Source organism: Schistocerca americana, chromosome 4 (genome assembly GCF_021461395.2).
Source record: "Schistocerca americana isolate TAMUIC-IGC-003095 chromosome 4, iqSchAmer2.1, whole genome shotgun sequence".
Lineage (NCBI taxonomy): Eukaryota > Metazoa > Arthropoda > Insecta > Orthoptera > Acrididae > Schistocerca > Schistocerca americana.
Window position 1 is genome coordinate 782,945,766 of NC_060122.1, and position 17,994 is coordinate 782,963,759.

The 17,994-nt window shown below is 40.1% G+C and overlaps 1 protein-coding gene across 1 annotated transcript; it reads right to left on the reverse strand.

Annotated features, from left to right (window-relative positions):
• Positions 1 to 1,419: 1,419 nt before the first annotated feature.
• On the reverse strand, positions 1,420 to 17,372 carry LOC124612685 (E3 ubiquitin-protein ligase RFWD3-like). Its single transcript, XM_047141020.1, has 4 exons — positions 16,902 to 17,372; positions 16,746 to 16,819; positions 16,058 to 16,148; positions 1,420 to 3,017 (listed from the first exon to the last, which is right to left on the reverse strand). Exons 1-4 carry the CDS (start codon positions 16,936 to 16,938, stop codon positions 1,543 to 1,545), a joined length of 1,677 nt encoding a protein of 558 aa, XP_046996976.1. The 5' UTR covers positions 16,939 to 17,372; the 3' UTR covers positions 1,420 to 1,542.
• Positions 17,373 to 17,994: the final 622 nt, after the last annotated feature.

Consider the following 17,994-nt stretch of genomic DNA (forward strand, 5'->3'; position numbering starts at 1 on the left):
CACCAACAAGCAACAGTACCTCCATTATGACAGCTGCCACCCATTCCACATCAAACGGTCCCTTCCCTACAGCCTAGGTCTTCGTGGCAAACGAATCTGCTCCAGTCCGGAATCCCTGAATCATTACACCAACAACCTGAAAACAGCTTTCGCATCCCGCAACTACCCTCCCGACCTGGTACAGAAGCAAATAACCAGAGCCACTTCCTCGTCCCCTCAAACCCAGAATCCCCCACAGAAGAACCACAAAAGTGCCCCACTTGTGACAGGATACTTTCCGAGACTGGACCAGACTCTGAATGCGGCTCTCCAGCAGGGATACGACTTCCTCAAATCCTGCCCTGAAATGAGATCCATCCTTCATGAAATCCTCCCCACTCCGCCAAGAGTGTCTTTCCGCCGTCCACCTAACCTTCGTAACCTGTTAGTTCATCCCTATGAAATCCCCAAACCACCTTCCCTACCCTCTGGCTCCTATCCTTGTAACCGCCCCCGATGCAAAACCTGTCCCATGCACCCTCCCACCACCACCTACTCCAGTCCTGTAACCCGGAAGGTGTACACGATCAGAGGCAGAGCCACGTGTGAAAGCACCCACGTGATTTACCAACTGACCTGCCTACACTGTGATGCATTCTATGTGGGAATGACCAGCAACAAACTGTCCATTCGCATGAATGGACACAGGCAGACAGTGTTTGTTGGTAATGAGGATCACCCTGTGGCTAAACATGCCTTGGTGCACAGCCAGCACATCTTGGCACAGTGTTACACCGTCCGGGTTATCTGGATACTTCCCACCAACACCAACCTATCCGAACTCCGGAGATGGGAACTTGCCCTTCAGTATATCCTCTCTTCTCGTCATCCGCCAGGCCTCAATCTCCGCTAATTTCAAGTTGCCGCCACTCATACCTCACCTGTCTTTCAACAACTTCTTTGCCTCTACACTTCTGCCTCGACTGACATCTCTGCCCAAACTCTTTGTCTTTAAATATGTCTGCTTGTGTCTGTATGTGTGGATGGATATGTGCGTGTGTGCGAGTGTATACCTGTCCTTTTTTCCCCCTAAGGTAAGTCTTTCCGCTCCCGGGATTGGAATGACTCCTTACCCTCTCCCTTAAAACCCACTTCCTTTCGTCTTCCCCTCTCCTTCCCTCTTTCCTGACGAGGCAACAGTTTGTTGCGAAAGCTTGAATTTTGTGTGTATGTTTGTGTTTGTTTGTGTGTCTATCGACCTGCCAGCGCTTTTGTTCGGTAAGTCACCTCATCTTTGTTTTTTATATATAATTTATGAATAAACTGTTTCATAATGGGCATTCATCCAATAGTGGCATTTTAACAATTTCATTTAACTATTAGGAAACAATTTATTATTAAAACTGAACTTTTACATTTATTTCAAAATTCATATATACATTTATAGCACTCACAGAATACTTTAAAAAGTACCATACTGACAAAAGTATCAAAAATTACTGCTTTTACACACTGTTATATTTACAAGATTATGAGTTACCGTAAGAATTTGCACAACTTTTTTCACGTATGCTTTACACTATATAACCGCAACGACTTTTCTGAGAGCGCTGACAAATAAAGTATTCCATCCACGTTCAATGGGCAAATATCGATAATAGGTTCTGAAGCCGGAAGACTGAGAAGACGCTGACCTGAAGATACACTCCACACGGCAACAATTTTTGAGCTCTCAATGTGGGCTGCCACCAGTGTATCTCCCTGCACGGAGACAGTGCAGGGTCTTGACAAAAGTCTCTGAGTGGTACTTCCCATAAATGTGTGCACAGGGCAACAAACTGCACTTGTGCCATCTGCCCCAAACTGACACAAAATATGACAAGAATTTGGAACCCTTGCATTAGGCCTAGTAGAGACTAAAATATGATCTGTGTGTTCATCATAGCATAAAGAAGTAAAAGGTCCAGAAAGAGGTAAATGTTGCACTGAAAAATTATCTGCATTTCTTTCGTATGAACAACACGAATTAAGCCTACATGCTAAAAATCCTCCCCGTGACAAGGTTCTATTTGCCTTGGCAGGAAAGGCAGCTAATGACGTAACAGGTGATGTATCTCCAGGTACAGAATGACGTGCAACTGCATTACTCGTTTGCCTCATATCAAACTGGGACACTACACCATTCTGGCTTCCGACAAAAAGTACATTTGGATCATTAACATCCCAGCAACAGCTCCACAGAGAACTGTCTGTTGTATATGTATGTACAACAGAATTACTTGTGATATCCACTAATTTAGCACATTTATCCAGAGAAACGGTAAGAAGCAATTCATTTCTTTCATGATGAAATGCCATGTCCCTGATTGGCTTTGGATGGAGGAAGAGAAATTGTGTTGGATGCAAATCTACAGCATCTATCTTTTTGATACCAAAACCTGAAAACAGATTATTTGTAGAGCTTTGCGAAACAACTAGAAGCTTGTGCCACGGGCTGAATGCTGCAACACGGCAGCCTCCGCTTTTACAAACTTCTATGGTGCGATCGTGTAGGATACGTATATTTCTCTGGGAGCTACTCTGAGATGCTGACATTTCTCTTCCGTGCACTGCATTCTGTGACTGAGATGAAAGCAATTGTTCGCACTTACGCTTTAGTTCCCAAATTTCCTTTAAGTGGAGTTCCTGGTTCAACTTAGATTGGGCTAATTCAAGAACAAGTCTATTTTTCTCTTGCTGTAAGCTTTCTACCTGCAACTTCAATTTTTCTTTTTCTACAGTGTCAAGTGCTTGAACTCTACGAGCATATAAAAATCTTATGTCTTTTGGTGATGCTTTTTTATTGCACTGAGGGCATCTCCTCTGTCCAGCTGAGCAAGAAACTTGAAGCCAGCGTGTAATACACGAATATCCAAACAGATGTCCACACCTTAGGGAAATCAGTCGATGACTTCCTGCATTGGTCCAGAAATCCATGCAGATTGGGCACAAACTTCCATCATCCCCATCATCAGATGCATTCAGGTCGTCTTTTGTATCTGGAAAGAATGTGTGATTATTGCAGTAATTAAAGTATTTTACATCGGTAATAAAACATGTCATACTGTAAGGTTTGCTCGATTAATCCCCCAATGAAGATATATAGAATTTATTTGGATAATGATAGACACAAAACAGAAGCTGCAATTCATACAAAATAGGTTATCTACTTTGCACATTTTTCAATTTGAGCATTTATACACACACTCACTGAAAGCAGCAAAATCCACTATAGCTATACAGGCATGAAGCAATTTAGAATTTGGAATGAAATGATAGCTTAAAGCACTGGCAATACAAATAGACTTTAACACTGAGGATTTGGCAACTACAGTGTCATCCAAATGGCTCATTCCGTGTTTTTCAGTTTTTCTGAATTTTGTGCAGCAGGTTTTACTGTACAGAACTTAAGTCAGTTTACTGCATTTGAAAGAGCGGTCAGTTTTTCTTTGAAATAGTGCAGATTTACAGCAGTACCAATTTTTTAATATTAAAATGAAGTGTTTGTTCACAACCAAAAAAATTATTTTTCCTAATTAATTTCCTACTGGAGGAAGTGGTTGGTACTAAAAATACAACCGTTAGAAATTTTATTATTTTAACTGATATTGCTTATTTACATTTGCCTAAGTGTGAAAAATTTTTGAAGCATTTTGGAAAACTAAGTACTACATCACATTATCTACAGTGATACCTGGTATCTTTTCTTGCCACTTTCCCAGCCATTAACTTGCTTCGTTTTGGGCAAACATTACACCTCCTTTGAAAAAAAAAAAGTTCAATTGGCTCTGAGCACTATGGGACTTAACATCTGAGGTCATCAGTCCCCTAGGACTTAGAACTACTTAAACCTAACTAACCTAAGGACATCACACACGTCCATGTCCGAGGTAGGATTCGAACCTGCGACTGTAGCGGTCCCGCGGTTCCAGACTGAAGCGCCTAGAACCGCTCGGCCACTCCAGCTGGCACATCTCCTTTAAAACCATTTTGGCACTTCTCTATTTGGAAGCAATTTAGGAAAATTTCTTAAACTGAATTCTGTTGTCCGGTAAACTATTTTGAGTGAATGTTGATTCCAACAGGCCTCCTTCGTTCACCAAAGTATCTCCCAATTCAGTAAAAAATTCAAGAAGATGCTAGCAGGCCTCGACTTTCATACAAAACATATTAACAGACAATCATCACCTGTATTTTGCTTGCCATTTCTTACACTGTGTACTCTTAAAATTATGTATTTGATCCAAGCTCTGTATCATCATAGAGTATCTTCATACAAGGAGATGTAAGAAACATTGGAATACATTTAGAAAGCTGAGAAAGGGCAACCTAGGTCCTCGTCTCCAAAGTGCTAGTGAGTAAGTTACGTACAAGTTTATGGTTCAGGATTTGAAAACTTTAAATGCAGCCTTTCTGAAAAACTTTTCTCTCAGAATTCTGTTCTTTTTCTTCAGATAATCACAACTTTTACAACTACGTCGTTAGTAGCTTAATATCCACAGAAGTGCTTATTCCAGGCAAGCAACGTCACTTGTGTCATTGTGAGCCACAACTTGCAAATGACTGCACCTTGCACACTTGATAGCTGCAGGCACGGCTCCTCCAAATCTCTGATGAGGCCTCCAGCAGACACTGAGTGCACATTGGCTTTCTTTCCAGCCTTGGACACTATTTCCCTAAGAGGCTTCATAATGCACCTAATAGAGATCCTGATAACTAGTCCCCCCTCCCGCCCGTGCTTGTTTGGACCCTGCTGAAGGTGTAGCCACTAATCTACTACGAATTGGCAAGACCAGACGGCCAGCCTCTACATGCACTTCCTGCTTCCTCAAGCAACGTGAACACATTACAACCCACAACTCAGCCTGCGGTGAGAATGGATCCCCTGTGACGGGTACACTGCAAGATGCCCCAACAGCAGAGCCCATGGGCGAAATGAGCAACACCGGTGGTGTCCCACACAACGCACCAGAAGCTCCATCACTGCTACACCCTGAGACAGAAGCCTGTAGATGGCTGACTGTGGCTGTAAGCACCTTCAGCAGCTTGCAAACTGCAGCCAGCGGCTCCTGTGGCTGGACACAGGATGCACGCACTCTTTCCATCCTACTAGCTTAAAAATTAAACTAGAAACAAACAGAAAAAGCTAAATATGTGACTCTGTAGTCTCCTTGTGCTTCAACGAAGGCTGACAGCTGACTTCTATTATCAATGGATCCTGACAGTCCCTAACAAACAAACGACTACTCCACTACAGACTGTGAAAATGTACACAATAAAATATGATACAACATAATTAATTTATGAATTAAACTGTGGAAATACACAAAGAATTTAAGAATTAAACTATGAACACAACAGAAAAGCTAAAAAGGTGACAACCCAACATGATGTTCTAAAAAAGTTAGCTGACGAAACTCCCCTACAAAAATTTCGCTTTTCTTTTTCTAGTTTTTTTCTAACCTTTATCACTATAGGGGGAGGTATAAAGGATGTTTACACCATTTTTCTTCCTTTTTAAGTGACACTGACTTTAAGGATGATGTGAAGCTAGGGTAGTACACATCTGTTGCCTCCTAGGCTGTACTTCACTTCTAGGCTACGAAACTCACACGTGTCATAGTAACATTGCGAACAAAGAAAAAAAATCAGAAAACTGTTCACCATGATAAATAGAATTCTCCAAGCATGAGGATTTTTAAAAATTTGAAAATTAAGCTGCTGTCTTGTAAATGTAGAAGTATGACAGATGTTAACATAGAATAGCCCAGGCAAAAGAATTACTTATCCAAGTGAAAATAAGGAAAAGCCACCGAAGTCAAACAGTATCTGAGTAGTAGCTAATCACATTCCTGCTCACAGCAATGACAGTTTTGGGTAGGAAGCAATTCTTGAACCGTTACACTGTGAACATAAGCTTGCATGGGGCAAAAACTTTGCCTCTGAGGAAGGTAGTAAAAAGATTGCAAGCTTTCAAGAAATGGTGAGATAGAAGAACGTTGAAGCTATCTCTCCAACGATGAGGACCCGAGATGATTAGGTGAGGGAAAGAGCCTACTCAAAAGAGTCATGATCAGCTACCTACTCCACCATTCAACCCAGTTCCCTACTCTGAAGGAGTTATGGAGACTCATTCAATTTAAAGTGATGGCACATAAAAGGATTTGAGAGAGATTGTTCCAAATGTCTTCCAGCAGATAGTTAAGAGTGTCCACATGTAAGGGCAATGTCTTAGATCTCTCAGTAACTAACAAATGTGAACTCTTCAAATCAGTTGACATCGGGGAGATAATCTAAGATCATAAGGCACTGACAACATCAATGACTACAGGTGTCACAAGAAATGTTACAAAAGATAAGAAAATATTTTTGGTTATCAAGAGTGACAGGAGACGAACAGCGGAGTATCCAAGCAGTCAACATAAAATATCCAGCTCTGAGGACGAAGATGTGGAATACAAATGGGTAACATTCAAAAACATTCTTTACAATATATCTTAGACAAGGATGTGCTGTGCAAAGCTGTGAAGGATGGAGAAGACTCACTGTGGTTCAATAGCTGTGTTAGAAAGTTGTTGTCAAAGCAAAGCAAGCATTTCAGATTTAAGCAGAGTTAAAGCCTGGTAGACAAACAGAAGGTGAATGAAGCCAAAATAAGCACAAGCCAAGTGCTGCACGAAGCTTCCAGTGACTTTCATAGAAATATTTTGCCAAACAATTTGATTAAAAATCCTAAGTAAGAACAATAAGTGGATTAAAATAATTTATTCAGCCACTCAGCAATCATACCTTCACTGACAAAGAAGATCACAGAGAGAAGATCAAAATACTGAATTTAGTTTTCCATAGTTGTTTCACCTTGGAAGACCATAATATGATACCTCCTTTCAGTCATTGTACAGATGCCAAAATGTATTGAAATAAAAAATTGCAGAACAGAAAATCCGCGAACTGCAGATCACCTACAGTGATTAACTATTATAATCACAATTCACTAAAGCGACAAGCAGTACCTAGCGATTGGAGAAAAGTGCAGGTAATTTCCATTTTTAAGAAATGCTGACACACAAATGTGTATTATAGGCCTCTATTGCTGACATCGGTATGTTTTAGAGTTAAGGAACATGTTTTACGCTCATGCACTATGACATTCTTTGAGAATGAAAATCTCATCGGAAACTAAAATCTCCTCCATAAAAAATCAGCAGATACCAAAAATGGAGACCAGCTTGCTCTGTTTATTGACAAGACCCAGAGCACCACAGACTAAGGTGTTCCAGTTGACACCATATTCCTTGATTCTGCAATGCATTCAATACAGCTCTGCACTGTCGTTTAGTGAGCAAAATAAGAGCTTACAGAGTGTGAGTGTGTGTGTGTGTGAGTGTGTGTGTGTGTGTGAGAGAGAGAGAGAGAGAGAATTCAACCAAATTTGTGATTGTCTCTGTTGGTCTATCATTGACAGGGGACATCGGCTGGTTAAGTAATTGTCAATGAAATTCACCAACAGCTGTGTAACTTATTATTCTATTTTGAAGGCTACCAGTTTCAGCATTTCAATATGCTATTTTCAGTCCCCATATGCATCTCTCCAAGTAAACAAAAATGTCATACAGAGCCATAAACCTCTGGGTGTCATGAATTCAATCGTTACACTAGTGCTTCATTCGAAGACTTGATAGCAAGTCTTTGAATAAGGCACTAGTGTAACGACTGAGCTCATGACATCCAGAAATTTACGGCTCTATATGACATTTTCATTTACTTGGAGAGATGCATACGGGTCCTAAAGATGGCATATCAAAATGCTGAAACTTATAACTTTCAAAATAAAATAACATCTTAAGTTACAAGGCTTTTGGTGAATATCATTGATAAATTTGTGACTGGACAAAGGACTTCCTTAACTGAACAAAACTGATGACTCTGAAGGAAATTTCAGGAATTATCCAAGGGGCTCTTCCAGGGCCATTACTATTTACATTAATGATGATCAACTGGGGCTAATGTTGGAGAGACTGTGGGGCTACTCTGGATTGTATTGTTGTGTGTAGAAAGACTGCAATGTCAGAACACTGTAATGAAAAGTAGGAAGACCTACAGAGAATCGACAACCGGTGCAGGTACTAGCTGTTGACCATGAACACAAGAAAACTGCAAAGTATTACAAATAAATAGATGAAGAGAGCCACTTCTGTTCATTTATGCTATAAGTGACGAATCAACGGAAACAGTAACTTACTTTCTTTCTTTCGTTTACGCCATAGTCCTGCAGCGATTGCGGGGTCGGCGTGGTTAGAACGGATTTGGCAAGGTTAGTTTTAGGGGTGGCCAGATGCCCTTCCTGCCGCCACCCCGTACCTCCAGGGATGAAATCAGTGTACCCCACCTGTCTGCATCTAGTGTCAATCGTGAAATAGTGCGAACGTGTTTCAAATGTCTGCGACGCATGTAACTGAGGCGGAACATGGGGACCAGCCCAGTATTCACATAGCGGGATGAGGGAAACCACCGAAAAACCACATCCAGGCTGGCTGGCACACCGGCCCTTGTCGTTAATCCGCCGGGCGGATTCGATCCAGGGCCGGCGCGCCTACCCAAGTCCAGGAAGCAGCGCGTTAGCGCTCTCAGCTACCCTGGCAGGTCAACGGAAACAGTAACTATCATAAAATAATTATGAATAATCATCCAGAATGATCAAAAGTGGAATAACCGCATAAAGCACTGAGAAGACACCTACCAGTCAATCTGAGTGGAGGGCCATAGGAAGAATCTGAGTGGAGGACCATAGGAAGAATGGAAGCAGGACAGTTGCTAACTGATGTGGCCCGATGACTTAATGCGAATCATTCTGTTGCTTCTTGGATGTGGCGACAGTTTATAGAGACCGAAAGCATATCCTGAAGATCAGAGCAGGACGACCAAGTGTGAAACAGAAAGAGAGCACTATTATTTGTCTATAAGGGCACGACGGTATTGCCTTAGTACTGCACTGCAACTGGCCTCTGTCCTCTCAGCATCAACCGAATGTGTTATATCGAGGCTACCTGTGTGCACAAGGCTTCAGTAGAGTGACCTTTATTGTCAGAGACCAGCTGCACGCGTACCTCTGACTTGTCTTCACAGAAGGGAACATGTATAGTGGAGTCGTCAACGTGCCACCTGGACAGCTGAAGAGTGGGCAAGCGTTCATTTTACAGACGAGTCCTAATGTGATTTAGAGAGTTTACAGAGTTACTCTCAACAGATTTGCATCTAGAGGAAATGTGGACATGATCTCAGGACCCAACCTTTGTGGAAAGAGACCATTACCAAGAAAGATCCCCTACGATGTGGGCAGGGATTATTTTGACCACTAACAATTTATGGAACTGTGGGGTGAATCGTCAAGGTTTAACTGCTGTCAGGTATCGTGATGAGATCTTAGGACATCATGTGTGGTTGTTGGGAGGTGCTGTGGGCCTGGACTTTGTACCGACGGATGACACCGCTTGACCTCACAGAGCACGGGTGGTTGAGGTTTTCTTGGAAACTAAGGATACTGCACACATGGTCTAGCCTACTCCCTCTCCTGATTTGAATCCCGCAGAGCATATCTGCATATCTGGGATGAACTAGGGAGATAGATGTCATCACGTCAGCATTCACCAACCACTATCCATAACTTGTGAGCAGCTCTGCAGGAAGAATGAATGTTACTGCCTCAACATGAAACTGATGACATCATCCACAGCAAGCACTGACATCATCAGGCCTTTATTGCTGCCAGAGGTGGTCACATCCCACACGGAGCACATTAACCAGCTGTCGTGTGGGCAAACCTGTTAAGTTGGAAAAAACAAAACTTTTTGTTTAGCATTATGCATGTTGCAGTTGTTTATGTTCTGTATTCTTTACATTGTTTCTACTTTACTATCACCAGTTTATACCATTTTGTGGCAAAATCAATAACACAAAATTGCAAAATTTCCTTTTGTTGCTTTAATTTTGGACACCTGTGTAGTAGGAAGAGCAGATACCGGACAGGTTCACTGGAAGATTCTTAAGGCAATTTAATTCATCCACAAAGATGATTACAAAACACCTGTTCAATTGATTGTTTATCAGTCAGACTCTTACGAAGTGTGATTAATAGGAGAGAGGGAGAGAAATCCCACAAAGCCTAGTGCATTTACTCAAAGAGAGTATGTCGCAGGCACTACAAGAGAAGGGGTGTGCATCACAGATATTTACCGATGAAATTTCCGAAGAAAATTAAGGCCATGTAGTACTTCTTTCCACACATATGAGAAGATTACAGAAATTAAGCCTTGTGGAGCTTTACTGAATCATTTTTCCTACATACCATTCACAAATGGAAGACAGCATTCCAATGTTCGCATTCAGAGACAGCATTTTGAAAGAAAGACTGATACAAGCAGGTGTGCCACAGGGGTCCATCCTTGGCCCCCCTGCAGACAGAATCTTAGGGGCCTGGGCCGAAGTAGTGTTTGAAATTTAATGTCACAATGAAGTATGATGTTGTAATTACAGCGCACAGTGCCATTGGATTTTGAACCTGTGCGGATCATGGGAGGCCCCATCCCATGGTATCACACACTGAAATACCTCAGGATAACCCTTGAAAGGCACCTCATCTGGGGATCATACATCTGTGAAGATTGGGGTAAAGCATGTGGTCATCTGAAAGCATCTCCACCCTCGCTAGATACTGAGTCTACATTTCCTCCACACTGGTCTGAGCAGAACTAGAATATGTGACTATAGTGTGGAGAAACATAGCTGACCACTATATTCATCAACTTCACGGGTTCCAGAGTAGAGCATTAAGACTTTTCCACACATCTCCATAGGTTTCCCAACCCAGGAGCGCCACCAGGAAACCAGTACTCCTATGATATGGGACCGATTCCACAAAATATCGCAGCAGTCTGAAAGAAGGCTTATTGCAAACCTGAGCCACCAGTGACACAGGAGGGGGACAGCTAGATGGCCTGACTTGCTATGACAGTGAACACAGATAAACAAAAGATGTAAAACATGTTCAAATTAGAGACAGGATGTACACGAAAGTTAGACACAAGCAACACCTTTAGGAAAAGCAGGAACATCTAGTATTAAACTGCACAATACTAGACAGATAAGACTGTCATGAGAAAAAAGGGTGAGAAAGTCGCACAATGGAAAAGAATACTAGAATATCAGCCTTAGTGCCCAGATGAAGTATCCCCTGCGTGTGTGAGTTGTGTGGGAGTTCTACTTTTGATGGAGAACCTTGACCAGAAGCTTAAATATTTCATTATGCCTGTTTGCGGCTCAACACCTTAGGTGGAGAGCAGCAATCTATCCTTACCGTATTACTATTACTCCAGCCTGGACTTTCCATTATGTGTATGCATATTTCACAATGTTTATGTATGGCATGTACAAGTTTAGAAACTGCTGATAATGAACGTAATGGTAGAACTGGATTCCATATACTTTTCAATAAGTTTTATCAGTAGTTGAAGGAAGTTTAAAAAAAAGTTTATTTTCACTGATATACTCACAGAATCAGCCACCCCAGATACAACTAAGGGTATTCTTTTTATGATGCCATTCTATTCCCCAGATAGTTATACCTGGAGTATTATTTCCATTCACTTACAGTGGCAACACAAATCAAAACTGAGTATTTTTGCACAGAAAATACAACAGTTAGTCTATCAAGTCATCATCTACAGAAATGTCAATTGTAAACGTGAATGAGAAGCATTGACAACGTTAGAATTATGCTCTTAAGAAAACTCTGACTATGGAGCATGATGGTGAGTTTCATGAACTTAGTGGAAACCAAGACAGCCGATTTAATCACATGCAGCAAAAAGATTAACGAGAAACATTTTAACATGCTTGAAATCAACGTATGTTTAACACAATACTCTATATGGGAATCAGTTAAATAAAGAATCAGATCTATGCTTTTTGACTATTAAATGATATACAGGATGGGCTATAAGTCAGTTGTCACTAGCAGTCCTTAGACTGTCTTGCCCAGCATAGTGGTAGTCAACAGTGATATCTACTGGTGAATCATACCTATCAGTCAGTTGACACAAGCAGTTTGAGGTTTGTAGTTATCTGAGAAACAGTGAATAGGAAGTTAACTACAGAACAGCAAGTATTTGATTTGCAAATATGGTGAAACATGACCATATTTTAAGTGGTGTTTGTGGAGTTTTTCCCAAATATCCAGCCACTATCTCGACAAGGCATTCACAAATTAAATTTAAGATCTGTAGAGACTGGATCAGTAGCGGAGCTACCTTGTTCAGATAGGCCAAAATCAGTTACTACAGAAGAGAATCTCAATGTTATCGAACAATGTTTCATGCAGTCAGTGACTAAATCTCAAAGAAAAGGATCCAAAGAGTATCAAACAGCAGAACAAGCCTACAAAAGGTTCAGGAAAAGCTGCAATAAAGACTGTACAGGCCTACTTCAAGGACAAAGATTGCATATGGAATTCAGCGTGGTACACATAATGTGACATGAAACCGATCCCAAGTTTTACAAAAGCATCCTTTGGCGAGACAGAGAGACTGTTAAGGTGAATGGCAGAGGAAAAGGACAACTGTGTCTACTAGGATTCTACAAATTCCCACATGTGGCAATGGAGAGCAACTCTCCTGGTATGAGTGTATGGGCAGCGATTTTTGGCTGAAGGCTAATTAGGCCCCTTTTTTAATGCCACTGCCAATCCTGTAAATTAACTTTATCATGAAAAGGACAATCTGATACTCACTGTAAATACGACATTCAGTTGCAGACAGGTACAACGAAAAAGACTATTACATGCTGACCTTCTAGCCACAGCCTTTGCGCGCGCGCGCCCACACACACACACACACACACACACACACACACACACACACACACACACACACACAGAGAGAGAGAGAGAGAGAGAGAGAGAGAGAGAGAGAGAGAGAGAGAGAGAGAGAGACCCGCCTCTTTCCCAACTTTGTCCTTGTGTCCTTTCCCACCCGTTCTTCGCCTCCATCAGCTCAAGCAACTGCTTTCAATAATCTATCATTGATTTGTCTTAAAGTGGCACACACACAGGGGTGTGTGTGTGTGTGTGTGTGTGTGTGTGTGTGTGTGTGTGTGTGGGCGCGCGCGCGCGTGTAGGGGGAGGGAGAGCCATGCGCTGAGGGAAAAAAAGAAGAAGAAGCTAGTGCTTGAAAGCTAACATAAGTGCAGTTTTCTGTTGCCTGTTTCTATGTTCCGCGCATTGATCCACTATAGATAAGTGGTTTTCTTTTCCTTATTTTACGTAAAATGGACAAGAGGATCTGTACATTGTTATCTAACATAATTCTACGAGTGTTGAATATATCTGTAGTTCATAGTGTTAACTGGGATACACACTTTTCATTATAGGTGTTTTAAAATGTCATTACTTTTGTATAAGAAAGAAGGTAACAATATTTTGTAGTTTTAGTTAGTAAGTCAACTAGCAACATCCATATTTGCACCGAAAGAGCCTCAAATTTATCCCCTGCTAAAATTTTTTGTATCTTTGTGTTACCTTGCTACTGTGTTTTCCAAATTCGCCTTTATATTTTGCAAAGACAGTTTAAAATAGGCATAGCAATTTTGGAAAAGAAACATACTTGTAGTTAGATAGAACATGGCAACATTTTTCTTCATCTTCCAATCTTTAGAGTAGTAGTTTCTAATGTTCCCACAGGGATGGGGCTTTTATAGCATAAAATATCATTCCACCTTCTCCTTCACAGGTTGTTTTCAGTAAACAGCCCAAAAGTATCTGCACAACTTTGTCTTATCAGAATGAAGCATTAATGCCTGGGAAAAAACTTAGCATTTTTTCATTACTCTTACCATTTGGGATAGGTTTTTGTGAATCCTCGTGACAGCATTTTCACCTGTTTTCTTAAGAATGTGATTACCAATTTTGGACAAAATCAGAGTGACAGTGTACAGTTGCGTATAAACTCTACGACTGATAATGACTTATTTTATAAGAAACAGATTTCAGTTGTCACATGTACCATCTCTTCCACCTTTTCTTTCAGAAATGACTATTCCACCATCAGCTGCCTCAGATATTTTTCTTGAGCAGATTGTTTTCTGTCTCTCAGGACAGCTTCATTCTCACCAATGTATATTGAGATATGTTGCTCCTTATCAAAATCACATCTCCAGGTGGTGATATTGTGGTTTCCCCTGCAGAACATATAATCAGGCGCAGCTCATAGCTAAAGGCCCTGAGGTGGAGCTGCCCTAAAATATATATTAAAATAATTATTCAATAAATGATTACATAACTTAAATAATCCGACATTTTGAATATTTCCCATGGGAATACTGAAAGTCAATCTTTTTGGCACTTTATATCGACTGATATTTCTCAAACACATAGTAGCTAGTCTTATGGCTGTGCCCTGCAATGCCTATTACCTCTATGTAATACAGCCTTACAGGTGTTGCTTCTACAGAATATAACTTATGTACCCCTTAAACGCCCAACTAGCAGAGCCTTATGGTAACCTACAGATTTCCACACAATTTTCACATTCTGCTGCTTACATAAATGAAGGAAGTGGCTGAAGCTTCTATGGAATCAGGCTCCAAATATCACTTTTATGCTTTGGTGCATCATTAATTGACATTTAGTATTAATGTTTTGATGATGTTTTAGATAGTTCTTTGATCATATCATTAGAAATTCAATCCACTGAAAGAATAACTTTGTGAGTTTCTTCACAGAGAACATTAGAATACGATTACAAAGTTTCACTACCTAGCGGCAGTTTCACAAATGAACAGCACAAAAACACGTGAAAAATGTCGTGTTACCATTATTACCAAGTATCTTTTTGTATGTGTCATGCCCATGTTCTAGTAAGTTTTTACTTTCTTACTAATAGCTGCAGCATACCGCAAGTCTGTTAACAGCACAACATGAATTCAGTGTGCAAATTATTAGGCAAAAATATGGAGAATGGGCTTGAAAAATAACTACTGAATCCTCCAAATTTAAATGAAATGGACTTGGGCCATTTTGTAGGGCAGATGCACTGATTTCATCTATAAACAAATGAATTAAGGTAAGCAAAATTTACATTAATAAATGAGAAGGAATTAATTTGTTGTAACTACTTTTTTGTCTACTAAAGGAAGTACTTAATAATTGGTAGTGACATGTTCATATAATTCGTAGTGACACATTCATACACCAGCACATTTTCCGACACACTGGCACAACAAACTGTATTAAAAATTACTTGTTTCGGAGAGGTCTTTAAGGTTGTTTATCATTTCAACTACAAAATTTTCATAATAAACAAATATAAATATGAAAAGCAACAAATGTGGTATGCTAGCTTCAAAAACAAATCAACATGAAAGCAGCTCATGTTCGATTCTATTAGCCAGTTGTGCCACAAGACCCGAAACTTCACAAAATCACTGCTTCGTCCTGCACACTCAAACATCATGGTTGAACACACACAAAACATTCAGAGTCTCAAGTTTAGATTTGAAAACAAAAACTTAAGCATGCAACGAAGCAATCCAGAATGCATCTTTTAGTACAACTGGTTGGGATAAAGTGCCAGAAAATGTGATGACTGCAGATAAATATGCTACCTATAAATCTTATGTTTTTTGCTTTTGGTGTTATTTAGCAGATGATTATGAAACAGAAAAATGTTACTGTATGTAAACTTTTACCTGGCGTGAGATATTTGTGAAGAAAAATTCGACACTACTGGCTAGCATGTTATGAACTCAGGCAGAAGGAGACTAAAAATTTTCTGTCAACTAACTAAATTGGTAAATTAAATTTACAAAATGTCCACCTTGCAGGTACTGGCAATACAAATGACAGCTACACAATTTTATTGTTTAGAAAGGCATTACAATTATGATTATGTAAAATTAGGTCTAAAGAAGAAAATACTTCATTAATCGTAAAAATGAAACATTCATCTCAAGAAAGAAGTACCAGCTATGTGTAATAACAGATACTTACTTTTATGTTCATATGCTTGATTTTCATTTGACTGACAATCAGCTTTAAGAGAGCCTGTATCACTTGATTGGGGTCCTTCATGGGAAACAACCTGCAAGAGAGATATGACACATTCACTGTGGTTCCTCAAGGGAAGCAGTTTTTATAGATACCACTGGACATTTATTTTACATGGGCATGTCTACGTAATTTAAACATTCTCCTGAATCATAAGATCTGTACAATGACATCTGATAAATCAAATGATCCAAAATTTTGCACACTGCTTTCACACTACGTGCAATTTTGAATAACATGAGCATCATTTCTATAATATGACAATTCTTCTTCCACATACCAATTGTTGTTGTTGTTGTTGATAAGCAACTGCTCTGTGGGACTATTTCTTTTCTTTACTGACAATATTTTTGACATGTTTCATGTCGTTTACCACTTCTCTTTTGTTGTATCTTCACCTTAGTTGATAAGCACTAGCATTCTTAATGGGTACATTTTTAGTACATGGAGCTTAGCACTCCACACAAAAAAAAAAAAAACTGTATAGAGACGTTACACTTATACAATTTTGGAAACATTCCACGTAGGCACCTGCTGTACTTCAACTACTGGCAGAAATATTCCACTTCCTATGTTCACGTTTCTTCGAGGGTATTCATTTAAGTAAATTTACAAGACAAAATGATTTTACCTCAGTTCCTGAAGCAACAGATTCATGCACGACAGCTACCTCGGAATCCTCTTCTTCCGTTTCCATATCTCCATCTGTTAATCAGAATAAGACAACATTTATGAATAATCAACAAGTAGAAAACCTTACACAAAACTGTGCAATAGCAAAACATACCATACACAGTCGCGTCGGAATCGTTACCGTCTTCCATCGCTTTATCTTATGACATTGACAAGTACATCAATACAAAACATACTAATACACAGATCATAATTCACGTCAACGACGCTCTGTCATATACAAATTTACGGCGTCAAATTCAATACTTCGCGCGATATGGTTTCAAACTCTTAGTACTGTGTATCTGAGATATTATACATAATATTTACATATCTCTGCGTTCCGACCCGACAGTTAGTAAAATTCGTCTGTAAAATCCACTTGACTTGCCTTTTAAATGGCACTAGCACAAACGAATGTCATTAGGGTGTTGCGTTTGCATTCTAAAATCAGTGCATAACAGTCGATGTTTACTAGAGACATAGGTTCTTCTCAAGTTACTTTTTGACAGCCGACTTCACACACGCAACAAACATGTCGCCTGCCAGTTTGCTCTAGCGCAACAGACGTAACTTTTGCTCTGCCATTAAAAGCTCAACTTAGTTGTACTAATGTTCTTTCCACTTGCTCCCGGGTGGCTGTATTTCGAAACACTCACATTCTGTCGCTGTTATCGTGGAGTGCTCCAATCGATTCCGGTGTGTTTTCATTTAACTGCTTTCCCAGCTTTTGGAACTACAAGAGCAACAGCCTACATTTAGTTTTCTGTAGCTGTGTGTGTGTGTGTGTGTGTGTGCCTATTCCCCAATCTTTAAAAAAAAAGCGAGTCGTATGAGCTTCAAGATTTGTGAGATCAGGTGCAGTATAAATTGTGGATTATGTGTGGGAAATAGCTGAGCAGTGTGATGTGTCAGCTGTTAAACTGAAAACTACTTACCAGAAATGCCTACATTAACGAATACAGTAAGCTTCTTGGAAGAGTGACGTGTCTCCAGATGATATGTACATGCCAGCTGTTGGTTAGTTAGCAATAGTCATGGAGGTATTCTTAACTCCATGGCAACAGTAGACGGCATTTTCGCCTCTGAGTATTATTTCTTTTGTGATTGTCTTTGTGGCCCCTGATTTATCCCTGCGCGAAATATATTTTTGGGTATAACATTTGCGCTTCGTTTTCTTTGCATTTAACTCTTGCCACAGCTATAAT